We start from the raw sequence: 15,605 nt of genomic DNA, 5'->3' as shown, positions 1-15,605 counted from the left end.
AATAACTTCCTTTATATTTCAACATTTTAGCTGCTGATATATAGCAAAGTACCTGATACATGGTAGAAAACCATTCAGTCTCAAAGATCTTTGTATGCTGAGTTTCCACTAGAACAGAAGTACAATTGTTCAAGTTGCATATATGATGTACACAGCAATTACGGTTTCATTTATCTTTCAGCATTTGCAGATAATATCACGAGATACCTGATTTATGAAGACAAAATTGAGGTGTGAATTTTCTTCCATTTGTCTCCCTCTACAAATGAAATTTGTAAGATCGCAACTGCTGATCAGTAATTTCACAAACATGTTGGAAAAAAAGGAACCGCGGGACTCCAACCCGAAGACAAAATTTCAAGGTCCCAAAGGACCATCCTATGCCAAGTTTCAAATTTACCATGAATTGTTGCATTACAAATGGAAACAAAATTCACAAGTTTGTCTTTCCTAGTTCATGCTACTGATATACATGTATAATAAACTACATGTACTAGTCCCTGAATTTCCAATTCCCTGGTGCCTTATAATGGCGAGTCTCCACCTTAACAGGAAAATGTCCATCAATGATGCAGACTACACTGGAGTAGATAGACTTTAACAGTGAAACCTGCATTTACATGCATTACTGGTTTACGCCTGCACTTGGTGTTCAATGCTTGTAGCATTAGCTTATCACCCGTTTCAGGGCAAATCAAATATTCATATCTTGCTGTCGATCATATACTTGCACACACAAGCTGTCAAGATTGACGGATGTGATGCCACAGTCAAATAATTACAAGGAGAATACCCGTGGGCATTTGTATCCCATGGCAAACATGCAGCAGTCTTGCTGAAGTCAATTTTCAATTGAATGTCCATCGAAGGTATATATATGAAATGTGCTCTGTCTTATCAAAATACAGAAATATGAATGAATAAATTTAACCAGAGAAACCTAGTCCAAATTGATAGATCTCAAAACTACATTTGCCACATCGATTTCATAGAGTACACAGTCAACAAAGTCAATAACAATGTACATTCTGACACAGTTTGACACAAAGAGTTACATTGTATATGGAAGATCATTTTCATAAATCACAGAAAACAGCACTATTAATTGTGAACATGAAATACAGGTAACATTGTCAGAAACCAATGAAAAAAAAAATACTTGTATATTGCAATTCCAACACAGTAGCAACAGGAATGCCAAACTTGCAAATAGCACTGCAGTCTTCTGAGGGCTGAAAAGGCGCATTTTTGGTGGAAAAACAGGACTTTTACCTTTCCTGCAATATACATGTACATTGGGAAAAACAGTATTTCCTATACAACTGCAAATACATGTATATCATGGAAAAAAAAAGAAAAGAAAAGAAAAAAAAAGAAGAAACAGTTGGCAGTTGGCACCTCTGTAGCAAGACACTGGTCAACAGATACAGGTTGGCAAATTCAATCCACTGTTGCAAATTAATTTGACAAGCCACATTAGTCCCACTCCTCCATTCTCATGTCAGTAAAAGGACAATTTCTTTCCAACAGGACTGGCATATATACCGTTGATACAATAAGGTACATCCATGTCTCTTTTCCTTTTCTCCACGCACCCCTATAAGATGTGAGTCATGACCACATGCACAACACAAGTAATTTGCACTTGGAAAGAGGTACAGCTTGAGTCTCTGGGGCTGCTGCGGTCCAAAGAAAACTATGTTGCTTTGTTTGTTTTGCTTTTGCTCTTTGCAGATCTCTTGTCTCTCTTCTTCAGGCCATCCATGTTACCCTTCATGACATTGGCATAGGCCTGTAAGGGAGACAAAAAACAAAATAAAGGATGGGCACATTTTGGAATGATATATGGCAAGGAATTTACCCTTGAGCATAAATCCATTTGCTACAAAATGATAATGATGATGATGCTGACAATTAATACAATATCAATAATGATGAAAGTATTTCAATGTCATTATTGCGGATAACTGTTAATAATCTACTGAGCATGTTCATCAATAGCGCTGTTTTTAGTACAAGTATCACAGATTTATCATATCCACAATTTATAATCATGACAATTACTGACATCATAATCATCAATATAACCTCCATCATCACTGAAATATCACTTTAACCGTGTGATTCAAATTCATTTTTTGGGAATGTAACTGTATCAGTTGTGATTTGGTATTTGTCTGTTTTTAGTTTATTTGTTTGTTGTTGTTATTGTTGTTGTTATTGTTGCTTTTATTGTTGTTTTTAATTTTTGTTCACTGTAAGCATTCAGAGGGTGAAGGAAATTTGACAAAAAAGTTAATGACACAGACCCTGTGAAGCCCCGATACAGTAGTCTACACACTCACAACATAACTCTTCAAACATCAAACTTTGAACATGTCATGCATACACTCATGTACACGTAGAGGGCCTCCTCAAACTTTGTCTCTCATGTGTTTTATAAATCTCTTACAATCTTTCTTCACACACTTGTCTCTCTTTGAATACAAGCTTTCTTTAACACTCACTTCAACTGCTCAGCGAAGCACTGGCAACATCTTCACAGTGCTATACATGCAATACCGCAGCTCATTAGAGCTGAGGATCAAAGTGACAAATGACCTACTTCTCACCAAGGGTTAGTTGGAGACCCACTTTCATTAAGATTTTGTCTTCCATTCACCAATTTTCAAGTGCATCGCAGGATGACAGGCCTGGGGTTAAGGACCGAGTGCACTACACAAAATGGACTCTCTCACTTTATTCAACCTGTCCTTCAGGGCTGTCTAAAAACTGTAAAAAGCTTTACATCAGCAGTGAGTTAAAAGAAAAAGTAGCTCAAGAAGGGTTTGAAAAGTGAAAAAAAAAGCAGCTAAAAAGGTCTCAGTTAAAAGAACAAAAATAGCAAAAACTGCTCAGTAAAAAAAAAAAAAGAAGTAGCTCAAAAAAGGCTCAGTTAGCTCAAAAAAGGCTCAGTTAAATCAGTCTTCTAATGGATTATGGCCATCATAGCAGTCACAAAGGATTTCATTCACAGCTGCCAGCCAATACACCATGCAAAATCAAAGTTGTAACAATCTGCATTACCCATGGTGGACAGAATAAAGATATCTTGCTCAAGGATGTTACAAGAGAATATGCCATAATATCAAAACAATTTCAAATCATGGGACTGACGCATTTGACTGACATGCATGACTTGACTGATATCCCTAATCAACAGCAATAATTTGCTCAATCATCATACAAAATTTGAGTGATGTCACACTGTTTTTACTAACAAAATTTTAAAAGGAAAAAATATCCTTTCAGTTTACTTCCAAGGACATTTTACTTCATTTCTTTACTAGTACACGATGCATCATTTGAACTGAATAGCGTGTATTTTTCTTCTTCTTTTTGTATAATATCTGAAATACTGTATATGCCATGTATTTCGCGAGTCTAAATTTTTGGGAATCGGGAAGTATCGAGAATTCCTGACGATTTCGCGAGTGGTTAAATTCACGATTGTGGAGTCCTGTACTGAACGGAGAAGAGTACACGCATACGTCACATTCACTTCGGGAATCAGAGTCAATATTTTCGCGTGTCTTCAATTTCGCGAATAGCACCTGACTAGCGAAATTCGCGAAAAAAAAACCTCGTGAAATATTCGGCGTATACAGTATTCTTGCCTTAAACATATATTCAACTGATTCAAAATATTTTTGTTTTTTACTGTAACACTTCTCAAACACTTCTTAAACAGAGTGTGTTGCATTCATCAAACTCAACTTTCCCTCAAATTTTGCTTTGGCCTTTGTCTTCTTGGTAAGGTAAAGGGTGCAATAAGTCTCCTATACATGTACTACATATTATCTATTGGTCATGTTAACATGACCTCTCTTTGACCTCCTGAGACTACTACCTTCAAATTGGGCCAGTAGTGAGAGACTTTAATTACAACCTTCAGGAAAAGCCTGAGAGAATTGTCTTTTGCCAGCAAAGATAACAATTGCTTGCCATCCGTGTTTGTTTTCTTTCCCCTTTCTGTCCCATTTGAAGTCCATCACACTTTCTCCAAGCTTGTATCTAAATATCATGATGGACACATGCCAAAGAGTGTAGGGGACTTATTGAAGCATCAACACACACACACACACACACACACACATCCACTCAGAACTTGTTAAAGATGTACTACAAAGGTAAAAAAAAAAACCCAAACCTCAATAAGTGCTTGTTTGTGTTTTCATGAGACTGTTCAATCAAACAGAGGGTTAATCAAATGGTGTTCCCCACACTCAGTCCACTGACACAGTAACTCAAGTACATGCAATACCAGTAGCCCATAAATTCCTGCCTACATCAATGGAAAAAGTACACCTTTAGAGGGAGCTATTTCACTAGCCATCGAGGACATTTTACCAACCTTCATCAATCAGTATTCCTAATGCAATCTTCACATGGTATATATTGAGAGTCATGAGATTTAGAAAGTGTACAATTTGTAATGAAATTTATACCCAGTTTGCTGAATTCTTTTTTTTTTAAGATATCTTCATCATTTCCCTCAAGTACACATACTCACAGCATCATGTCACTTCAAAACAAAACACTCATGTATGCATGTTAAAATGTAATAATATGACAAGTAATCTATATTAGTTAATAAACTATTCTCTTAGTCATGGCATAACAGGAAGGTGAAGATAAGTTTCTTGAAACATGGCATCTTCAGTAAAATTGATTAGCAATGAGGTGACTGAAAGTTCAAACATTAGTTTGAATTTCCTAAAATGATATAACCCACAGTAGGCAGTCGACATGATTTGCTTGTGATAAACCATATCTTAAAGTTTTGACACTTTGCGAGTATTTCAATTTTGTTGACTTACATTTTTGTGCCTTGAATTATTCTGTTCAATCCTAGGTATCAAAGCAGATTTGTTACCCTATCATAACCCATTCAAACCAAATTGTTGTTTTCTTTTGAAATACTTATACTTGTTCAATTCTACTGAGCTTTGTATATCAATTGATGTCTCACCAAGAAATCAAGGGTGGTATTCTGAAATCCTTCCTAGGAAGAAATTTCTTCCTAAGTCAGGATATTTTCCTAAGTGGTATTCTGAAAATCTTCTCAAGTTTCTTCCTAAGTCTGTTCCTACGTTTTTTTCCTAAACTTAGGAAGAAATTTAGGAAGGGGGCGGGAGTATGCAAATTTCTGACTTAGGAAGAAGTTGGTACAGCAAACCTCCATCTGAGAAACATATCTCATGTTCGAAAGTATCTTACAGAAGATGCATGTAACCATGCAGTGCGCTCTCTAGTTCTGAGCAGGCTTGATTATGGAAATTCTCTGCTGACAAATATGAATGTCAGTGATGTGAAAAGACTCCAAAAAGTCCAAAATCGAGCGGCTCGCCTGGTGCTTGGTGTAAAGAGAAGATCCCCGAGTGCTCCTTTACTGAAGCAGTTACACTGGCTCCCCATCAAAGAGCGTATCGATTTCAAACTAGCCCTTCTTGTCTATAAATGCATGATGAATACCGCTCCTCAATACCTATCCAACCTACTAACCACCCCTACAGCCACCAGATATCAACTCCAGTCACAAAATGATAAGACAGTCTTACAAATCCCACAAGCAAAAACCAAAGCTTTCGAACGTACATTTTCATATGCTGGATCTGTTGTCTGGAACACTCTACCAAAACAACTCCGTCTATGTGATTCAGAGGAAATGTTTAGAAGGAAACTCAAGACTGAACTATTTCAATTGTAACTACTAAGTATGTTCCTATGCTTTGTGAATGTTGTTTGTTGATGTATGTACAGCGCTTTGATCAGGTCCTGTAAAAGCGCTCAATAAGAAATAGTTATTATTATTATTATTCTAGAATGCACTTAGGAAAGAAGAATTTTCGGAAGATATTTAGGAAAGCTCCACCCCTGTCCTAAGTACATGTACGTTGTTAATATATAGCAAGTTGCAAAACATCGTGATAGGCGCATGTCATTCACTGCACGCAACATGTACTCTGATGCGCGAATTGGGCATGAGAAAGGGAACATGCTGCGCACACGTGTATTTAACCCTACGTCATGACACGGCATTTCTTATGATACGGCATTTCATATTGGCTTAAGAAAGGACGTGGGCGAGGATAAGGATGGCCTAATTTGCATTAAGAAGTGCCTAGGAAGAAATTTCAGAATACCAATTCTGTCTTTCCTAGGCACTTCCTAAGTTTCTGACTTAGGAAGAAACTTAGGAAGAAACTTAGGAAGATTTTCAGAATACCACCCAAAATACCTACATTCATTCCCTCTTCACTTACCATTTGAAATTTTGTGACATCTTTCGAGCTTATCTGAAAAGCAAAAAAGAGAGAAAATGTTTTATTCATGACCGCATCATTTATTACAAATATTTGACACAAATGATTTTTTCAGTGTTACACAATTAGTTTGTAGCTTTCTGGACAATTTTTGCCAGTATCAGTCACAGAAGTTGTGCAACCACTAAAAAGATATTTGTTCTTAATGATGGCATTAAGTACTTGTGTAAAAGGATCATTTTTGACAATGGCAGTGGAAGATGTGCGCATTTCTTTTGAACGTGTTATTGAAGCAAGCAGCATCAAACTTAAAGACTAAACAATATGAGTGCATTGCTTCACACACATGAAATGAAAAATTCAAAATACAAACATAATGTAGATAAATATGTTCTAAACTCTTGTATGTTACAATATTGTGGCCATAACTCTGATGCTAAATTTTGTGCACAGTTTGTATTCCATTGTCAACTTCTTTGCTCAGAATGTAAAAGTGCAATATATTTTATGCATTGCAACTTCAAGGCACCATCCTCAATCAAATGTAATTCATCTGTGCGCTGCCAAACATTTTCTTTTCAAAGGTTTGATTGCTTTTCTTTTGTATTGTTGAACTGAAAGTTGTGTGACTGACATGAGTGGGCAGAAACTGACAGCTGGTTTATGGGAGATGAAATTAAGGTCAGCAGATGAGGACCACTCCTTTCAATAATCTTCTCTTACCACAGTGGAAATCTTCTTCTTGCCATTTGTTGCTCTGAACAAACACTTGTGCTCTGACTGATCGGACACTGATGTCCTGTCACCCTTGGCCGAACGAGGCTTGGGTTTGGTCTGGCCATAATCTACAGATGAAAATAAAAAATGCAAGTGCACTCTTACGTCCAAGTTGAGACTGAAATGTCAGCATTATCATCTGATAAGACAGACTGGAAATTTTAGAGGAGTTTGTGGTTCATGGAGATGATTTGATTCTTATCATTGTGACATCTGTCATGACATTATTCATAGTATCAACAGATTTTCATCTCTTCTTTCAGGTATACATGCTGTCTTAACAGATCTGTGCAGTTTGTCTAGAACTTGTCAGTCAATCTGCAACAGAAATCGCAACACTGCACTTTAAGGCATCACCTGAGCAAAAAACAAACAAACAAACAAACAAACAAAAACGATTGGAGTGAAGGTCCTGTGAATAGCATGTGGATGCCATGTATTGTTACGAATTACCAGTGCTGTACCTACAATATGTCCATTTGGATCTTTATAGAGAATCTGGTCACAGCGTAGTAATTTACAATTTACTCTCATTTACTGCACTACTGGTGACATTTAAAGAATAAATCAATAAATAAGAGGAGTTGCTCATATTATGCAAGTCCCAGATGGTCAAAACATGAATAAAAAGATGTCGAGTCCATACAGTGCTAGTATACATACATGTACTATACTACACACTTGTAATACAAACAAGCACACAAGCACATCATATTTGAACACATACCATTATAATGATTATGCAAGATTATGCATGACATGTATTTGTATATCATTAGGAGTGGGTGTATAGGTCACAGTAGGTCCTATTTGGAATTTACAAATACAATATTTTTAATTGACTGTGACAGTTTGAACTGACATTGTTTATTGGCTATACTGACACTCTTTAATAATTTCCAGGTTACACCAATATTACAACAGAGAAAAATAAAAACCAGTTGTGCTCACATAAAGGTTAAATTATGATGCCCTTGACTTTTAGAAATTAGTACACATACAAAAGCCAAATGAATGATAACTATTGTGGTATTAACAATTCTGCAAAAAATATAAAACAATAATGTAAAAACATCATAACTCAGTTACGTGTGTCTGGCCTTATGGTTTTTATTATGAACTGTGAACATATCCAGAGCACCTATCAAGTCACCTCAGGACTACAATGTACACAATCCAGAGGGACAACCAATTCAGCCCGCCGTCAAAGTGAGGCCGAGTTATCCCCGAGTCCGAGTTTAGCCTGACCCCGTTTGGGTAAGTTCTGAGACTGAACCTTTTTGGTTAATATTTCGCATTTTCGTCGTTACCCATTGAATATCTTGTTATTACAGTGTTATTCCGCACATTTCCTAGGCATACGTTCACATATGGGAGCGAAATTTGACAACTTTTGCAGGCGTACCAGAACTATGTTTTGGCTTTAATCCAGATGAGCCTTATGTACTTCTTTTGACACCACATTGCTGTTCGCCCATTTGCTCGGGAAAAAGTCCCTATTTCAGAGTTAGTAGAACTGTGAACAAGAATTAAATCTGTTTGGAAGTAGATTTCACAATTGGTGACCAGAGTTTGACAATCCTTTCAGGGTTTACCTAATATGTGCAACAAAACACATCCAGCTACCAAAACAGTGACATGGAAAAACCAGACTGGGAAATGCACCAGGCCAGGTAGATAGCCACAGTCTCATTAACGTTACCATACTGTATAAGCTGTAATTTTCGCGTACAGATATTTTTGTGAATGCGGAGGTCATCAACACTTTTGCGAGCTGTTGTTCTCCCGAATAGACACAGAAGCTGTCATCAAGTGCACAATTACACCAGGGCATGGCGACATTTTCATGTGTTGTCAAATTCGTCATCCAACCAAATCCACCAAAAATTAAACCCTCGCATAAATAACAGCTTGTACAGTCTACCCTATTTATGAGGCGAGTGCTAAATAATGTAAGTTTCTGAAGCCTCATTGAGCAGCCTTGCGCAGGGTTTTAGCTCAGTATATAAAGTCTGTATAAAGCAGATAGAATATCGATATACAGTCTTAGCAAAGGTGTTCAATCCAATCAGGCTCTGAATTCAAATGCAGGGGCACAGTTTCAGAGCCTCCTATAGTGACCCATAAGTTAATCAAGCTGAAATTCATCGCTCAAATATGTGACCGACAATGAATAAACCATGAAGCTAAAGTGAACAACGTTCATGTTACCATGCGGATGTACATGTAGTATTGAAATTGTGTGCCATTTATTAGAGGGAATCTTGGTAACAATGAGAATGGAGCCAGTCAGGACCTGTTCAGGCAAAATCTGAACAAGCGGTTTCGATAAACAGACAAGAGATCTATTTTTTTTTTCAAGTGTTTTCAAAACTGTTTGCAGAGACTCAACATTTTGATCACAGTATAAAGGGGTATTAGCAGCAGATCTTCTAAAGTTAAGAGACAGTAAGGTCTATTGACATGAAGCAGAGTAATTGGGGTAAAAAGTTTTTCCCAAAGCTCAAGAAAACAGCAGAGCTAAATGGAAATTACACCAAGGATAAAGGTACAGTATAGGTATTAGAAATTAAATATTTCACTTAGAACCAGGACTATCTTTATTCAGTGTCAGAAATCAGACAATTACTCTGTGTAGATTTGCTTTGTCATGGTTCTTCTGCTCCTTGGAAACCACCTTTAGAGAAAATAATTGATGGTTGTTGGGCCAGTTTCTTTTTTTTTTATGTGTTAATGCTAAGACAGATATGATGATGAAACACAAAGTTTACACTGCTATGCCTTCACTATCAAAGATGATGCCTCATACATGTATAAGGAGTACACAAGTTGGGAGAAACATAAATTAAAAAATGTTTTTGACAAAATAAAAATGTAACCTGGCCTCTCTAAAGTGCAAGAGTGTCTTCTTGGCCTTAAAGGGATCGTATAGTTTTGGTTGAGACCTAATTTCAGGTTTCTAACATTTTTTGGTGAGATAATGAGAAACTTCTTATGAAATAGGGAAGAGCATGTAGTTCCATGAGGAATTCAATGTTTATTTGATGAAAATTGGTTTTGAAATGGCTGAGATATCCAAAACAGAGCGATTCTAAGAAAGTGTTGGACCCACCTTTTATTACAATCGCTTTGTTTTACTTTGTTTTTTGATGTTTCAGTCATTCCAAACCAAATTTTCATCAAATAAACTTTGAATTCCTCGTAAAATGGTATGCTATGTACTATTTCCTATGTGTTTTCTTGGTATCTCGCAAAAAGTTAAAAGCCCAATTCTCATCTCCACCAATACTGTACCATCCCTTTAAAGGGGACCTCTAGGCTGAGAAGGCTTTTTTAATACCTGTTTTTGCTTTAAAAAAAAAAACTTACCAAAGGAATATATAACATCTTAAAAATGGCTATAATGACTTCAGTGAAATTTTTTTAATTTCATTTATTTAATTTCAATTAAATTTGTACAGTAGAAATACACTTACATTGCTTCATTGTAATGTAGACTGTTCCTGAAGTCCGTGTCTTCTGAAAGAGACGCGTCAGCTCAGCCAGGAACTGATTGAAATAACATAAAATAAGAAACGTTGAAATACTATTAGAAATGAAGGAGTAAATTATATCATCGTTCATAACAACACTGATTAATACTTGCAATCAACAATAACCAAATATCAGTTGGGGGGGGGGGGGGCACAAGTAACTGTTAATTCAGCCTATCTACTATTCCCCTTGAGTCATCAGCTAACTGAAAGCACATTTACTGATTTAGGGGAAAGAGCAGAGCACATACTTTAGAGCATGTATGCCAACCTCAAATATGCTTAAAGTACATTGTATACTCCCAGTTCATTGACACTATCTACAAAAAGATAACCAAATCATTTAAAAATCTATAAAAATTCCTGAATCACTACCAAACTTGAATCATCTGTTCATTAAGTCATTATCAACTTTTACTGCAAGTTTCATTCAAATCAGTCAACAACTTTTGTTAGTTATTTTGTGATGATCACTTAACCTCCTCATTCCTTGGCGGAGGTAATGTCAAGCTGTGTGTCACCAGTGAATCCGGTGGTCATGTGACAACAATATCAAAATACATTGTACAATTGCATACTCCCACACAAACATTTCTCAAGTGAAATCTCTATCAAATTGAATTTTACAAGTTCACAGATTACATGTATAATATATCCCTATCTTAAATACAAAATATTGTTTCAATGTACTTAAAAATTGTTTTCACATTTTGTTCCCCTTCAATTAATCGCAAGGAATGACATAGAATGTACAAAGTCATTTATATGTAGGCCTACTTGGTCATAATGCTTTTTGAATCCCACAGGTTCCCACATGTGAGTAAAGCAAGTCATAATCTGTTCACATATTTTGGGTGAAATGTGAGCTTTCTTAAAATCTTACAATTACAGCTGTACACAACTTACTGGGAGCAACGTTTACTCCTAATGGCTTCTTCATAGGAAACTTTCTCCCAAAGATATAAATACTGTAGTGTATGTTATGGAGAGCATTGTCCAGGTATGAAAGAGCAGTGTGTCCATCAACTTAGGGAAGCTCTACATGTAAAGAGCATAATGGTATTTCCATCAAATAAATGCTCAATTTAGAGTTTCATGTTGTGACATTCAGCAATAGCAGCTTTCAGATTAACACTTCAATGTAGCTTATTTATGAGCACGATCTACATGTATTGCCAGTTGAAATCTTAAAGGGACTGTACAGTACTGGTTGAGGTGAGGGATTCATGTTTTGAACATTTCTAAGTGAGATAATGAGAAACCTCTTATGAAATATGAAAGAGCATGTGATTTGATTTTAAGAAGGATTCAATGTTTATTTGATGAAAATTGGTTTTGAAATGGCTGAGATATCCAAAAAAAGTGATAATAATAAAAGGCGACATGCCACAACTTTATTAGGATCTCTTTGTTTCACCTTGTTTTTGGATATCTCAGCCATTTCAAAACCGATTTTCATCAAATAAACTTTTGATACCCTTTAGAATTGCATGCTCTTTGACATCTCATAGAGTGGTTTCTGAATATCTCACAAAATGTTAAAAGCCAAATCCTCACCTCGACCAGAACTGTACACACACTTTAACAGCAATGAGCATTAATTACAAATACCATCAGATTGATATGAACCACATGGACAATAATGACTGCAGTACTGTATTTACAATAGAATGCAAGATATACACTGTATGTAATTAAAGACTAAAATGTCATATGGGCGGATACTCTTCATTTTGTGGACCACAGCAACCCTAAATATTAATTTACCTTGACTACGTTTAATGAAGGAATGTAAAATTTATTTTGTATTTGAACATGATGCTATGAGCTCTGGTTTATTAGTCTGAGTCAGACAAGTCAGATGGACTTGAAAAAGAAACAAACAAAAAAAAAAACTTCTCACTGAACATGTAGGGTCTACATTTAAGTAGAGACCATACTGCTTAAATGTTTCACCTAATCTAAATATCTCGATAGCAGGGTCATGCACTACTTGTTTACACATGTATCTCAATACAGTACTTATATCCTTATATACATGGAATAGATTCATCTATCATGTACTTATATTTTCACACAAAACAGGTTACACAATCTCATTACTCACCATGCTTTTAATATAAATTTAAAACATTTACATGTACATATGAAACCATGAGTGACGTACATGGTAACCTATTAAAAGGAAAATACATGATGTATCATGGTACTTCTATTTCTTAGTGTACACTAGTTTGATTTTGCCATGATACAAAAGGATGCAGGGTGGTCCCCAAAGGATTTGGGCATGTCGCTGCAACATTCTCAAATTCTTGTGCAATATCCTCAAGAATTGGCAACATGCTAAAAATAAAATGTATTCAAACATGGAAAAAAAACATGTGCAAAACTTGATAAACATCAAACCACTTCGAAAATTTGTGTGCAAAACACGAGTCAGAACAATGAACATAATAAGCAGCACAACTAGAAATAATTTGCGAAATATTTCGTGCTATGTACGACATGTGTATATGTGTACACTCTAAATGTGCACTCCTGTCCTAGCTCCTAAGAGTAAGACATAACAAATTTCACAATATCATCAGTCAGAGCTTGTAAAATGCTCAAATTTCAAGTTGTGGACCACCCTGAGGATGCAAAAAGATCTTCAGTAGTCTAGAACTTTCCAAAATTTAGATGAAAGAATGAACTGAACTGAATTGAGCAACAGTTTCTTGCATCCAATTCCAATGCATGAGTACCTTCCACACAACTAAATTATCAAAAGAAGGAAACTGACCTAAAAGGAAAAAAAATACATCAAAATTTTATGCTGTGTATATAAAATGAAAGATGGGTGTATATGAAAGATCGGTAGAACAGAGCTGAGGGACTTTGTCTATAAAATTGAACAACTTGGCAACAATTAACAATTAATTTCAATGGATGGTGTGGCAGATCGCGGATGCCAGGACGCAGATTGAGATGGTACATTTGAAACTTTCCTTGAATTGATTACTTAACAGTCAACACATCTGTTCAGCAAAGTCTTGACAGAAACATAAAAGTAAAACAATGGAATAACATTACACCGGGGTAAAGTTTGGCATTACTACACTCACAGTTGCTCCTTTTAGTTGTACAATCAATGTGGACAACTGAATGACATTTCAGTGGGACCTATCCCGGTATCCTTCTGAATACTTATTTTATAATTAGGCACCTAACGTTATAACTAGAACTAGGTTCTATAGCTCATTCATTCAGACTGGTGAGCACTGCCACTGCACTGCCACTGGTGTTCATAATCATGTCGTTGGCATTGTGGCAACCTCGTGTGTAAATTGTCAACAAGGAGAGAGTTACTTACAGCATCATTGTCGAGAAGCACCATGTTGACACCTGATAAATGAATGACTTAACCGTCACTGATGACACAATGCAACGAACCAGCAGTAAATTTATGCAGCAGTGCAGTGCGTGCATGCAGTGCGTGGTTCGCGCTTCAGTAGTCTCAACGTCACAAACGCAAAATCAATTGCATGGGACTACGTAGTATGTTCTTGTCTTGTTCTTTATCTGATTTATAAAGTGGGCAATTAATACTTGTCAAAAACTAATCAAGCACAAGAAGCTATGTAGCTTATTGTAAGTCGCCAAAAATATCCCAATTTGAGGCTTCAGGGTGGCAGTGTCGCCCGAGATTTATCACGAAGACTTAGCAGCTGAGCAGCGTACCGCAGGCTACAAGGGCCACGAGTTCACTGACGCGACACACAATAAATGCCATTCCCGACGTCGACGTACAATACGTACAATTTTGTCCGTTGGTAATGTTTGAGGCCCCCCCCCCCCCCCCCCCACCCTTTCTTCACGAATGCAAAATTATATATGTACACCTGTAGTAGCAAAGGCTATGTAGGTCTAAAACTCGGAAATTCAACGGATTTCAGGACTAACAGTTATTTTGATTCACTTAAAAAATACATTGTAGTATATATGACGAATGTCATTTTGGAAAATATGGGAGGAAAGTTTCCTCACTTATATAAGTTACAGGTGATCAATGATAGGGAAATCATAATACCGGTACATGTACATGTACTAGTATGCAAATCCCACCTCAATTAATCAACAGGAGGCTGGAATATACTTGCACTGATATATGTACTACATATCATTCTTACTCAATTTTAGTGACTGGGCTTTTGCAACCTATGTGATAGTAAGGAAAATAGACAAGTTGAGCAATATGTTTATTCCCCTTGTTATATGTCCTATTTCATGTGAATCAAGACCAGAGTTAAATTTTTGCACACCATGTAAATTGTTGATTTTGCCTATGATGGAGCAATTGTGACAGTTCTTAAACACAGACAACAATTATGGTATCTTAATTGGACACTATAGCAGTATGTAACTTTGTGATTTTACCCGGTAATGAACAAAGTCCAATACACAAATTATTTCTAGTCAAGTTTTGAAGTCTATAAACTTCCTCAAACTACTTATCCAGACCAAACCAGGGGCGAATCCAGGAATTCTGTAAAGGGGGGGTGACTAATATTTCTGGTGCCACTTCCGGATTTCATTTCATTTTTGTCTTTTTCTTTCTTTTGTTTTTTACGAAAAATAAAGGGGGGCGTGCGCCGGTTGCGCCCCCCTCTGGATCCGCCACTGCAGACCTTATTTCTTTAATTCAAGAGTTTAAAGATGTACAAAGCAATACCTATCAAACAGTTATTTGAGTGAATATAATCAGTTTCTAGTCACATTTGTGTACTTCCAGCAACAACAACAACAAAATCATGTCACAATTTCTCAGGGCCAATGACCTCCAACAACCACAAACTACTGCAATAAAAAAACCCAAAAAACCTCAAGATGGCATGCTTGGTATAAAATGACGACTTTAGTAGGAAATCCATCATCATAATACACGTAGAGCGTACATTTACATTGTACAGTATGCTGGCAGACAATTCATGCACAGCTGTTGCACAGTGGA

General features: G+C 36.5%; 1 protein-coding gene across 1 annotated transcript; it reads right to left on the bottom strand.

Moving 5' to 3' along the window:
• Positions 1-1,650: 1,650 nt before the first annotated feature.
• LOC139741230 (signal recognition particle 14 kDa protein-like) lies at positions 1,651-14,336 on the bottom strand. Its single transcript, XM_071651825.1, has 5 exons — positions 13,968-14,336; positions 10,559-10,631; positions 7,029-7,150; positions 6,306-6,338; positions 1,651-1,792 (listed from the first exon to the last, which is right to left on the bottom strand). The coding sequence occupies exons 1-5, from the start codon at positions 13,989-13,991 to the stop codon at positions 1,697-1,699; spliced, it is 348 nt and encodes a 115-aa protein (XP_071507926.1). The 5' UTR covers positions 13,992-14,336; the 3' UTR covers positions 1,651-1,696.
• Positions 14,337-15,605: the final 1,269 nt, after the last annotated feature.

The sequence above is a fragment of the Diadema antillarum genome, unplaced genomic scaffold, assembly GCF_040938485.1.
Source record: "Diadema antillarum isolate AM-2024a unplaced genomic scaffold, OU_Dant_1.0 seq00000910_RagTag, whole genome shotgun sequence".
NCBI classification, from domain to species: domain Eukaryota; kingdom Metazoa; phylum Echinodermata; class Echinoidea; order Diadematoida; family Diadematidae; genus Diadema; species Diadema antillarum.
The sequence above is the reverse complement of the archived record's forward strand: the minus strand, read 5'-3'. Positions and strand labels throughout refer to the sequence as shown.